This window comes from Oncorhynchus clarkii, chromosome 13 (assembly GCF_045791955.1).
Source record: "Oncorhynchus clarkii lewisi isolate Uvic-CL-2024 chromosome 13, UVic_Ocla_1.0, whole genome shotgun sequence".
In the NCBI taxonomy this organism is placed as follows: Eukaryota; Metazoa; Chordata; class Actinopteri; order Salmoniformes; family Salmonidae; genus Oncorhynchus; species Oncorhynchus clarkii.
This window is the reverse complement of record NC_092159.1, coordinates 23,235,572-23,247,648: the sequence shown is the minus strand read 5'-3', so window position 1 is coordinate 23,247,648 and position 12,077 is coordinate 23,235,572. Positions and strand designations below refer to the sequence as shown.

Here is a 12,077-nt window from a genome sequence, read left to right as displayed (position 1 = left end):
TAGGCTGCTTTGAGGGAGACAGAAAGAGAGAGAGAGAGAGAGCAACCCCCATCTTAATTCACATAATGTGGATGTTATCCAAGGTTTTACATGTACTGAGAGATGTTTGGCCTCTGTAGACATGGGGGACCTTGGATTCTCACAGAATAATGATCAGCATCAGAGCACTTCTCCATATTACCCCTATCTGTATCCACCAAAGCCGAACTCACTCCCGTCTTCACATAGGCCTGCTATGTGGTCACAGTGTGCGTTCATAGGGGCTTGCTGATTGGACTCCAGCCCAGAGAAAAGGAGGACAATGGACGATCGGGCGCCACTGTGCCCCTGAGTGTCATTGGACATTTGTGTCCTGGCCCTCTGCCATTTCATTTTAAACGAGTGTGTTTGTGTCCCTCGCTTGTCGTAACGCAAACCCCATGCCCACCGACATGTCCGCTCTACACAAACAACCCTGCCAATGCCAGTCGCTCACTGTGCCATCCAGGAATCATAATGGGTCACACATAGCTACGCTTCATCTCTTCTCCGGCCTGGGTCTGGCCACAATACTTTCCCCACATCACAAGATACGTTTTCTCTTGCCAAACATGGAGGGAAGTATCTCCTAGCATGGCGTATCCAACCTTGGACAGAGGCAACCTCTATGTCCCCACATGCGTCCTCCATTGCCTGGAGAAGCGGCATGCGGGCATAGGGTTGGCGATCATACGCTTTCCAGCGCCAGGCTGAGAAGAATTCCTCTATGGGATTTAGAAAAGGTGAATATGGGGGTAGGTACAAAACAACAAATGGTGGATTGTTGGCAAACCAGTTTTGAACCAGAACATCCCGGTGAAAACTAACATTGTCCCATATAACCACAAATCTAGCAGGCTCCTGATCTGGATCAGGGACAAGCATTGTGTAAATTGCATCCAGAAATGTGAGCATATGGCCGGTGTTGTACAGACCCAGTGTGGCATTGTGATGGAGGACCCCGTTTTGAGTGTCCAGGGACATTGGTAATTGTCCTCTGTCCTATTACAGTCCTTCCGCGGCGCCTGGTTTTGGTGAGGTTGAAGCCAACCTCATCCACATAAATAAATTCATGGCGAATTACATGGGCATCCATCTCCAATACTCTCTGTAACAGACAAAAGGATATACAGATGAATAAATATGGTACTGAAGTACTGGAAGTAGTGTTGCATACATACCTCTACAAAGTCATGTCGCATATTCTTGACTCTGTCAGAGTTTCTCTCAAATTGCACCTTGTAAAGTTGTTTCATCGTCACTCGGTGCCGTTGGAGGATGCGTTGTATGGTCGACAGGCTTACAGCATTGATGTTGTTAAATATGGTCTCATTATTCAAGATATGCTCTCTTATCTCTCAAATCCTAATTGCATTGTTGGCCAAAACCATACTTATAATTGCAGTCTCTTGTACATCTGTAAACAAGCGTCCTCGTCCTCCATGATGTCTTTGCCTTTCCACTCTGTACAGAATTCAAACACAGTATGTGTTCAGCATAGGAACTGTAAACAATGTACAAAACAATGTAGTACAGCATGATAACCAACCTCATTCATTCAATGCAGTGCAGTAAATGGATGGCTTAGAGTTACAAATATTTATGCAATACTATGCAGTCATACGTATTTTACAGTACATTACTGTAATGCTAAAATAGTCATTAGATAGTTGCATACCTGTTCTCATTTCTGAAGGTTCGAATTATGGATGCCACTGAAAATCGACTAAAGTTGGGCTGGACTCTCAGTCCAGCCTCTCTCATGGTCAAACTATGGTTGATCACATGATCAACAAGTGTTGCCCTAATCTCATCAGAGATGGCTCTCCTTCCTTCTCTTCTTTGCCCTCGTCCTCTTCTTCCTCTTCCTCTCCCTCCTACTTCTCTTGCTCTCTGTCAATTGTTGGCATCCATTGTTCAAAACAGGTACCTGTTGACCTATTTACAGGCCTATACTACAGTAAAGCAGTGATTGGTTAGTGATCAGTTAAGCTATTAGTGTTTGCACATGTGAGGAGTGTGTGTGTGACCTGGTGAATAAGTGTAGAATTTTGATTGGTTGTGTTTGGAAAAGGAAAGCAAGTCACTTCCTGTTAGATTTTTGTGTTTTAGGTAGAGAATTGTGTGTAGTGTTTTGAAATAAGTGTTTTATGCAATTGACAACTGAGTCAAAGGCTGAGAAATAGCTTATGGTTTTGGAAATTTGGTGTGTAGTTTTGCACTTTGAGTGAGAGGTTTCAAAAATTGTGTGACATGAAAATATTTTGTGTGTAAGCAGTTGGAAAAAAACTGTAAAGTCTGTTGCTCTGTTTTGTGCTAACTGGCTCTAAGTGATGGCTAACAACATTGACTGGATTGATTTGGTTTGCGTTGGTTCTGAGGGCAGTTTGTGTTAGCTGGATTAGCGCAACGGAAGCCATTTTGTCTACATCACACGTCTCCAGATTCCTCCTGGGTAGGTGATTACGGATAGGATACAGTGGGGCAATAAAGTATTTAGTCAGCCACCAATTGTGCAAGTTCTCCCACTTAAAAAGATGAGAGAGGCCCGTAATTTTCATCACAGGTACACACTTAACTATGACAGACAAAATGAGAAAAAAAATCCAGAAAATCACATTGTACTATTTTTTTATGAATTTATTTGCAAATTATGGTGGAAAATAAGTATTTGGTCACTTACAAACAAGCAAGATTTCTGGCTCTCACAGACCTGTAACTTCTTCTTTAAGAGGCCCCTCTGTCCTCCACTCGTTACCTGTATTAATGGCACCTGTTTGAACTTAAAAAGACACCTGTCCACAACCTCAAAGAGTCACACTCCAAACTCCACTATGGCCAAGACCAAAGAGCTGTCGAAGGACACCAGAAACAAAATTGTAGACCTGCACCAGGCTGGGAAGGCTGAATCTGCAATAGGTAAGCAGCTTGGTTTGAAAAAATCAACTGTGGGATCAAATATTAGGAAATGGAAGACATACAAGACTGATAATCTCCCTCGATCTGGGGCTCCACACAAGATCTCACCCTGTGGGGTCAAAATGATCACAAGAACGGTGAGCAAAAATCCCAGAACCACACGGGGGGGACCTAGTGAATGACCTGCAGAGAGCTGGGACCAAAGTAACAAAGCCTACCATCAGTAACACACTACGCCGCCAGGGACTCAAATCCTGCAGTGCCAGACGTGTCCCCCTGCTTAAGCCAGTACATGTCCAGGCCCGTCTGAAGTTTGCTAGAGAGCATTTGGATGATCCAGAAGAAGATTGGGAGAATGTCATATGGTCAGATGAAACCAAAATATAACTTTTTGGTAAAAACTAAACTCGTCGTGTTTGGAGGACAAATAATGCTGAGTTGCATCCAAAGAACACCATACCTACTGTGAAGCATGGGGGTGGAAACATCATGCTTTGGGGCTGTTTTTCTGCAAAGGGACCAGGATGACTGATCCGTGTAAAGGAAAGAATGAATGGTTAAAACCTCCTTCCATCAGCAAGGGCATTGAAGATGAAACGTGGCTGGGTCTTTCAGCATGACAATGATCCCAAACACACCGCCCGGGCAACGAAGGAGTGGCTTCGTAAGAAGCATTTCAAGGTCCTGGAGTGGCCTAGCCAGTCTCCAGATATCAACCCCATAGAAAATCTTTGGAGGGAGTTGAAAGTCTGTGTTGCCCAGCAACAGCCCCAAAACATCACTGCTCTAGAGGAGATCTGCATGGAGGAATGGGCCAAAATACCAGCAACAGTGTGTGAAAACCTTGTGAAGACTTATAGAAAACATTTGACCTCTGTCATTGCCAACAAAGGGTATATAACAAAGTATTGAGATAAGTATTTGGTCAATAACAAAAGTTTATTTTCCACCATAATTTGCAAATAAATTCATAAAAAATCCTACAATGTGATTTTCTGGATTTTTTTTCTCATTTTGTCTGTCATAGTTGAAGTGTACCTATGATGAAAATTACAGGCCTCTCTCATCTTTTTAAGTGGGAGAACTTGCACAATTGGTGGCTGACTAAATACTTTTTTGTCCCACTGTATATCAGAGACAGATAGCCATCTTAGGGCTAACAAATGCTTGATTGAAGTCCTGCGGAGTGTAATGAGAAAGGGTCACAGCTTTGTAGCCGACAGGAGCCATTTCTCAACGCGTTGTGGATGTGTCATATTATGATATTCATATTATTATATATGATATTCATCATTAACAGTTGGTTCAGGTTTGACTGATAATGCAGAAGACAGGAAATGGAATCCGAGTGTTATGCAGGATTAATTTGATTCATAAATCATCTAGTTTGATTGAGGCCTGCTGCCCTCACACGCTGTCTGCTCTCCCAGTGTGTCTCCCAAATGGCACCCTATTCCCTTTTTAGTGCTCTACTTTTGACCCAGGCCCATAGGGCTCTGGTCAAAAATAGTGCACAGTATAGGGGATAGGGTACAATTTGCGATGCAGACCCTCTATTTCCCATGCCACTTACTTAGCGTCGGATGTGCTGTGATGTTTTCACCTACTATTTTAATATCGAGGCAATACAACTCAACGGGAGGGGCAGTCTTTTATTGCCTCAAAAGAACAGGTGCAGATGCTTCGTAACCACGGCCATCAGATCTTTTATACATCTTTCCTATCTTTTCTATTTTCTAAAACTGGAGTTATGAAGGACATCTGTTCTCAAACCAGTCTGGAGGATAGAGTTCACCTTTACCCTCGCACAACAAAACAAACAGAAGTTCCACTCTACTGCACAGACGTGTAGACACACACACACACACACACACACATACAAACACACAGCCTCCCCCCACACACCACACATTATGTTCGACAAAGTGTACCCCACTACATACAGACGCTCCTATGGGACTCAGTACCACCAAGCCTTATATAATGTATTATTAAAGCTTAAAGCTTATGCTCTTTCATGTCTCAATACTTCCATTAGGCTCATACTCTGACAAAATGTTGGTTTATTTTTATACATACAGTACATGCAGTACTGCAAGAATGTTGTGTTTAACAGTACAGTAAAGAACAGTACTTTAGTTTTTCTTTGGTTGTTATGTGAAATAGGCTACATGGGAGTGTGAGCGATGTGAAGGACAGAGAGAGTTGGGGGATATGTTGGTTGGATGGGGAGGGGGATTATTGATGGGGGAAGAGCTCAATCCTGCCAATCAGGGCCGGACGGACGAGTGTGGGTGAAGAGGTGGAGGAGGGAGACAGTCGCAGCTCATCTTGTCTGCGGCGAAACCTCCTTCAGGAATCCCATCAAATTGCAGAGGCATACACACACACACACACACACACACACACACACACACACACACACACACACACACACACACACACACACACACACACACACACACACACGCACACACTCACACAGAAGTCAGCCACCTTTGTCTCCTCTCACTCTCAAGGATGAGAGTCAGACAGAGACTTACAGTATTAGACTCACATCCTCTCCTCTTTCTAACAAGAGCTCTCAGAACTATATCTACTGCATAACAGGGCCTGGAGATAGTAGGTTATAGACAGCAGATCAGCATCCTGTCTCACGCTATACAAATGACCCTCTCATCCCAGCACATGACATGCTGTTAGGGCTGTGCATTGCGCGAAAGGCTTGTTAAAGACTTCAGTGTTTGTAGTATATTCAACAGTGGTGTCTTTGAGTCTGTAGGGAAATAGATGAGCTAGCCAGAGGAACATGTTGTGTCTGTATCGTGTGTGTGTGTCTCTCTCTCTGTGTGTGTGTGTGCGTGTGTGTGTGGTGTTCGCTGTCTGAGCTCCAAAACACACATGCATGGAGACACACTCTCTCTCTCTCTCTCCCTTTCTCTCTTTCATGCTAGCGTTGTGATTGTTACTTCAAATGAGTTTGTTTTATTTGCTCGTATTACAGTATGCGGTCATTCATATCATCTTCCTTTTCCAAATGCACTTATTGTAAGTCCCCCGGGATAGGAGGGTCTGCTCAATCAAATCTAAAACATCAGCGTGTTCTGTAGAGAGAGGAAATTGACTGTAGCCCACCTCCATCACCATGTCCATTAGCCTTGTGTCTCCATCTGTCACGCTGGGCCAACACACACACACGCACACACACACACACACACACCCTCAGACCACTCACCCAGACCACTCACAGGTCAGCTATCCAATAGGGACTCGGTCGGCACAGTAGGTCCGAGATTTTAGCCAATCGATGCGAACGAAAATGGATTCAAGCGACGGGAGTGATAGCAGACACAGCCCTGTTGTCTCAGGACTCAGGAGTGGTCTCTACTTCTTCCTCTTCTAGTAGGAGGAAATGGACACAGTGGAAATTGATGAGGGAAAATACATGAGAAGAATGGGAGATTCCTTCCGCCCAGTGGGGTATAGCAGAAATCAGTGAAGGCAAGAGTTTAGGGTTGCGGTAGATTCCTTTATGTTTAGCTGGTAAGGAGTTTGGAATGTTGTGGGGGAATCAATGGGAGGATCACTGTACTGTGGAGAGAGCATGTGTGTGAGACACACACACTGACACACAGAAGTAGACCGCACACACACGCACACACACACACTGGCACAGAAGTAGACCGCACACACTCACACACACACACACACACACTGACACACAGAAGTAGACTGCACACACACACTCCCACACTGACACACAGACACACACATTCTCTCTCACAGGTTCCAGATATCACTCCCTCTTCCTTAGTAATGCAAAAAACGAAACGATCCACTGGCAGGGAGCCTCTCTGCGTCTCTCTGTCTCTGACACACACTCCTCTTTCGTCCTCTCCCTCGCTCCTCTCATCTCTGAAACGGACACATTTCTTTGCGGTCGGTGCCCCTTTGACTGTTTGATGTGTAGATCTCCCTCTTTTTCTGATGCTGTTGCCCGCTCACTGTTCTGGCCATCTGCTACTCATACAGTTTGGATCACACTACTGAGCGGTGCTTCACCCTCATCATCAACGCAAGCGGCGTCTTTTGACCGAGTTGATTTATTGATGTTTCATTGTGTTTCTCTAATGCTCGGGGGCTTGGAAGCAGGTTCAACGTCTCTCTCGTCATAGTACGATAATGAGATGGTGGTTTATTCAAAGTGACTTATAGTGAATGCAGTACAGGACCGAAGGTGTTTTGACCTGACCAAGATTGACTTTTAACCGTACAGTCCAGGGCACAGTGTTTCCTGGTCAGGGTTGTGGTGACCTGGTCACGGTCATGTGGTCAGTGAAAACTCCTGGTCCTAAGTAAGCAACAGGTGCCCATGCAGACATCAAACAGGGCAGCAGGTAGCCTTGCCGTTAAATCTGGTTCCAATACCCGAGCTGACAAGGTGGAAAATTGGTCGGTGTGCCCTTGAGCAAGGCACTTCACCCCAATTTTCTCCGTACTACTATGGCTGACGCTGGAAAACAACGCTTTTCACTGCACCTATCCGGTGTATGTGACAATAACACATTTAAATCTCATAACCTTCTCCAGCCAAATGATCCATGGAAACTATAGTTAATGTAACCTCTGCTCTGTCTGTATGGTTCAAACACACAGCGCACATACAGTAGTTCATGTAACCTTTGTTCTGTGTGTTTGAACCATACAGTAGTTCATGTAACCTCTGCTCTGTGTGTTTGAACCATACAGTAGTTCATGTAACCTCTGCTCTGTGTGTTTGAACCATACAGTAGTTCATGTAACCTCTGCTCTGTGTGTTTGAACCATACAGTAGTTCATGTAACCTCTGGTCTGTGTGTTTGAACCATACAGTAGTTCATGTAACCTCTGCTCTGTGTGTTTGAACCATACAGTAGTTCATGTAACCTCTGCTCTGTGTGTTTGAACCATACAGTAGTTAATGTAACCTCTGCTCTGTGTGTTTGAACCATACAGTAGTTCATGTAACCTTTGTTCTGTGTGTTTGAACCATACAGTAGTTCATGTAACCTCTGCTCTGTGTGTTTGAACCATACAGTAGTTAATGTAACCTTTGGTCTGTGTGTTTGAACCATACAGTAGTTCATGTAACCTCTGCTCTGTGTGTTTGAACCATACAGTAGTTAATGTAACCTTTGTTCTGTGTGTTTGAACCATACAGTAGTTCATGTAACCTCTGCTCTGTGTGTTTGAACCATACAGTAGTTCATGTAACCTCTGCTCTGTGTGTTTGAACCATACAGTAGTTAATGTAACCTTTGGTCTGTGTGTTTGAACCATACAGTAGTTCATGTAACCTCTGGTCTGTGTGTTTGAACCATACAGTAGTTCATGTAACCTCTGCTCTGTGTGTTTGAACCATACAGTAGTTAATGTAACCTTTGGTCTGTGTGTTTGAACCATACAGTAGTTCATGTAACCTCTGGTCTGTGTGTTTGAACCATACAGTAGTTAATGTAACCTTTGTTCTGTGTGTTTGAACCATACAGTAGTTAATGTAACCTTTGTTCTGTGTGTTTGAACCATACAGTAGTTAATGTAACCTCTGCTCTGTGTGTTTGAACCATACAGTAGTTAATGTAACCTTTGTTCTGTGTGTTTGAACCATACAGTAGTTCATGTAACCTCTGGTCTGTGTGTTTGAACCATACAGTAGTTAATGTAACCTCTGCTCTGTGTGTTTGAACCATACAGTAGTTCATGTAACCTTTGTTCTGTGTGTTTGAACCATACAGTAGTTCATGTAACCTCTGCTCTGTGTGTTTGAACCATACAGTAGTTCATGTAACCTCTGCTCTGTGTGTTTGAACCGTACAGTAGTTCATGTAACCTCTGGTCTGTGTGTTTGAACCATACAGTAGTTCATGTAACCTCTGCTCTGTGTGTTTGAACCATACAGTAGTTAATGTAACCTCTGCTCTGTGTGTTTGAACCATACAGTAGTTAATGTAACCTTTGTTCTGTGTGTTTGAACCATACAGTAGTTCATGTAACCTCTGGTCTGTGTGTTTGAACCATACAGTAGTTCATGTAACCTCTGCTCTGTGTGTTTGAACCATACAGTAGTTCATGTAACCTCTGCTCTGTGTGTTTGAACCGTACAGCAGTTCATGTAACCTCTGGTCTGTGTGTTTGAACCATACAGTAGTTCATGTAACCTCTGCTCTGTGTGTTTGAACCGTACAGTAGTTCATGTAACCTCTGGTCTGTGTGTTTCTGTCTCATAGATTTCTCGGGGTGCCCCCAGGCAGAGGGAGCTGCCCCCTGACAGGACCTCTGCCCTTTGACCTCATCTACACAGACTACCACGGCATGCAGCAGATGAAGCAGCACATGGGGCTCTCGCTCAAGAGACACAAGTATGTGTGTGTGTGTGTGTGTGTGCGTGTGCGTGTGTGCGCGTATAATATACATGTGTCAGTGTGATGTCATAGCTAAGGTTTACGACCTGTGTTTATGAGTCCATTAGGGCTGCTTGTTAGGTGCACTGCAACTGACGTGTCTCTCTGCTCGTAACTCACACGGGTAATTAATCCCCTATAGGTCAGTAAAACATCCCTCAGTCTCCGGCCAGACTGTCAGTCCTGTCTAATACTATGATGGAAGGGGAGGGGGGGGGGCATCAATACAAAAGGACAGTACCACAGCAGTAACAATACACACTCTCTCCGTCCGCTCAGAATTACATGACAGGTCTTCCTTTTGAAGTCCACACACGCATAAATGAATTCAGAGAAACACAAACGCACACATAGACAACAACAAAAAACACATGCATTTTCTTACACTTTAACTACAGTGTTGAGAAAGGGCTCATAAGTACCTATTTCACGGTAAAGTCTACACTTGTATTCGACGCATGTGACAAATAAGTTGATTTGATTTGACACATGTTTAGAGGCGGACCCATACACACACACATGTTCAGTGCCGTCTATCTGACACACACCATTGGCAGACTTTTCTGCTCGGCAACAAACAGCACCAACTAGAACGCATACAGCACAACGCTCATACCAGCTCCTCTTCTATATACAGTATGCACCAGCCCAGCTGGGTTTTGCGTTGCGGTTAACTATCAATCGTAGCGAGGCGCTGAGCGAAGGAGGGAGTGAGATAGAGGGGAGGAAAGATAGAGGGAGAGTGCAAATGGAGGAGTGGCAGGCCTCTTGACTCAAACTGACACCAGATAACAGCCGATGCCCACGCCGTGTATTTTTTAAATCCAATTATAAATGAGGGGTGAGAGAGTTTTGGTAGTCGTGCGTGTGTGTATGCATTTTGGCATGAGGTAAGAGCATGAGAAGTGGGCCCGATGCTCTGGTTAAATTATCCCTATCCCAGCAGCTCTCTCTGTGTGTGTGTGTGTGTGTGTGTGTGTGTGTGTGTGTGTGATTATACACAGGAATAGTAAACAAACAACAAGTTCATCAAACGCTTTTGCTAGAGGGTTTAGGGTTAAGGTTAGAATCAGTGTTAGAATGAGGTTCAGGGTTTAGGCGCTAGCGTTAAGTTTCGGGTTAAGGGTTTTAGGGTTAAGGTAAAGGTTTGGGAAAATAGGATTTTGAAATGGACTGAATTATGTGTCACCACAAGGTTAGTTGTACAATACTGTGTGTGTGTGTGTGTGTGTGTGTGTGTATCACGTTTCAGGGAAGACCCAGATGCAGACAGTGTTGAAGTATCAAAGGTTTATTACTAGAACAGGGGGCAGGCAAAACGACAGTTCAAGGGCAGGCAGAGGTCAGTAATCCAGTGTGGTGTGACAAGGTACAGAACGGCTCAGGGTCAGGGCAGGCAGAATGGTCAAAACCGAGAAAACTAGGAACTGACAGGAGCAAAGGTGAAACCGCTGGTCTGTTTGACGAACAAAACAAACTGGCAACAGACAAACAGAGGACACAGGTATAAATACACAGGGGATAATGAGTGAAGATGGGAGACACCTGGTGGGGGGTGGGGACAAGCACAAAGACAGGTGAAACAGACCAGGGTGTGACGGTGTGTGCGTGCCTGCCTGCGTGTGTGTGTGTTTGTGACCAAACAACTTTGGTTGTAATAGTTTGCTGAGGTCAGCAGCTCTCCCAGACAGTGAGTGGCTCAACAGTTATGGAGCCGTGTTGATTTCTGCCTGGCCTAGGCAAAGCAGCACATGTCAGTCTCTCCCGATCAATCAAGGGTTTGCGGCGTATAAATCAACTACTTTTTCCGAGTAGAGCGCGATTTGAGGTTTCGAGACGGAATTAATATCAGAACTTTTTGAAAAGTAAGCCCTAAACATATTCAGATGTAGCTATGGTAAACAACCTTCTGTGTTATTATTTAATGAGCGAGCTCACATAATAAATCTCCTCTGCAACACACAGGGAATTGGCGTCACGATGAAATGTACGACCCACTCATTATACGATACATAACATGTATAAAGCTCAGTATTTATTTGTAAGAAGAACAAACCCCAGCGCTTTCTTCCGCACCGTACATCATATTACAAAGCTTTTATACTACAAACATGAATGACTTATCAGTCTAGTCCACACCTTATTGGAGCCTCACACGCTTTCAAGGATGAAGTAGCCTTTAGACACTCTACTTTAACCCCAGATGCAGTGCTTTACCCACAGTCCTTAGAGAATTTGTGGACAAGAATGAGATACGAGCCTTTTATCAGCCCTATCAACTGAAAGGCATATCATTAATCAAGTGCAGAGCTCCTGGGCCCTTCAGTCTCTGTTTAATTACTTTAGTTTGATGTTGTTCCCAACGTCCAGATGCATTAATAATGCCTGGCCAGCCAATACGCTAGTTTCCTGGGGGAGGGCGAGGTGTGTGTGTGTGTGTGTGCTTGCACGCACATGCATGCATGTGTGCCTGTGCATGTGCGTGTGTGTGTGCGTTCAGGGGAGGAAGAAGAGGAGGGGGGGTCAATGATAAGAAGAGGGCAGAGGTCTGGTAAAGATGCTGAAAGCTGATATTGCGCGGCTTTAAATCACACCTTGCAACTGATAGTCGGGGGGGATACACTATTGATCCCTAGGTACGTGCAGCACAAGGGGATGTGTGAAACGTACTCCTCAGCCTGAAGTCTCCCCACTTGGGCC

The 12,077-nt window shown here is 44.5% G+C and overlaps 1 protein-coding gene across 1 annotated transcript in view; it reads left to right on the top strand.

The window, feature by feature from the left end:
• LOC139424652 (alpha-1,6-mannosylglycoprotein 6-beta-N-acetylglucosaminyltransferase B-like) overlaps positions 1-12,077 on the top strand; it is a 162,328-nt gene that overhangs the window by 117,568 nt on the left and 32,683 nt on the right. The window contains exon 9 of the mRNA XM_071176695.1: positions 9,204-9,335. Within this exon, the coding sequence (XP_071032796.1) occupies positions 9,204-9,335 (132 nt within the window). The remainder of the gene's footprint in view (positions 1-9,203; positions 9,336-12,077) is intronic.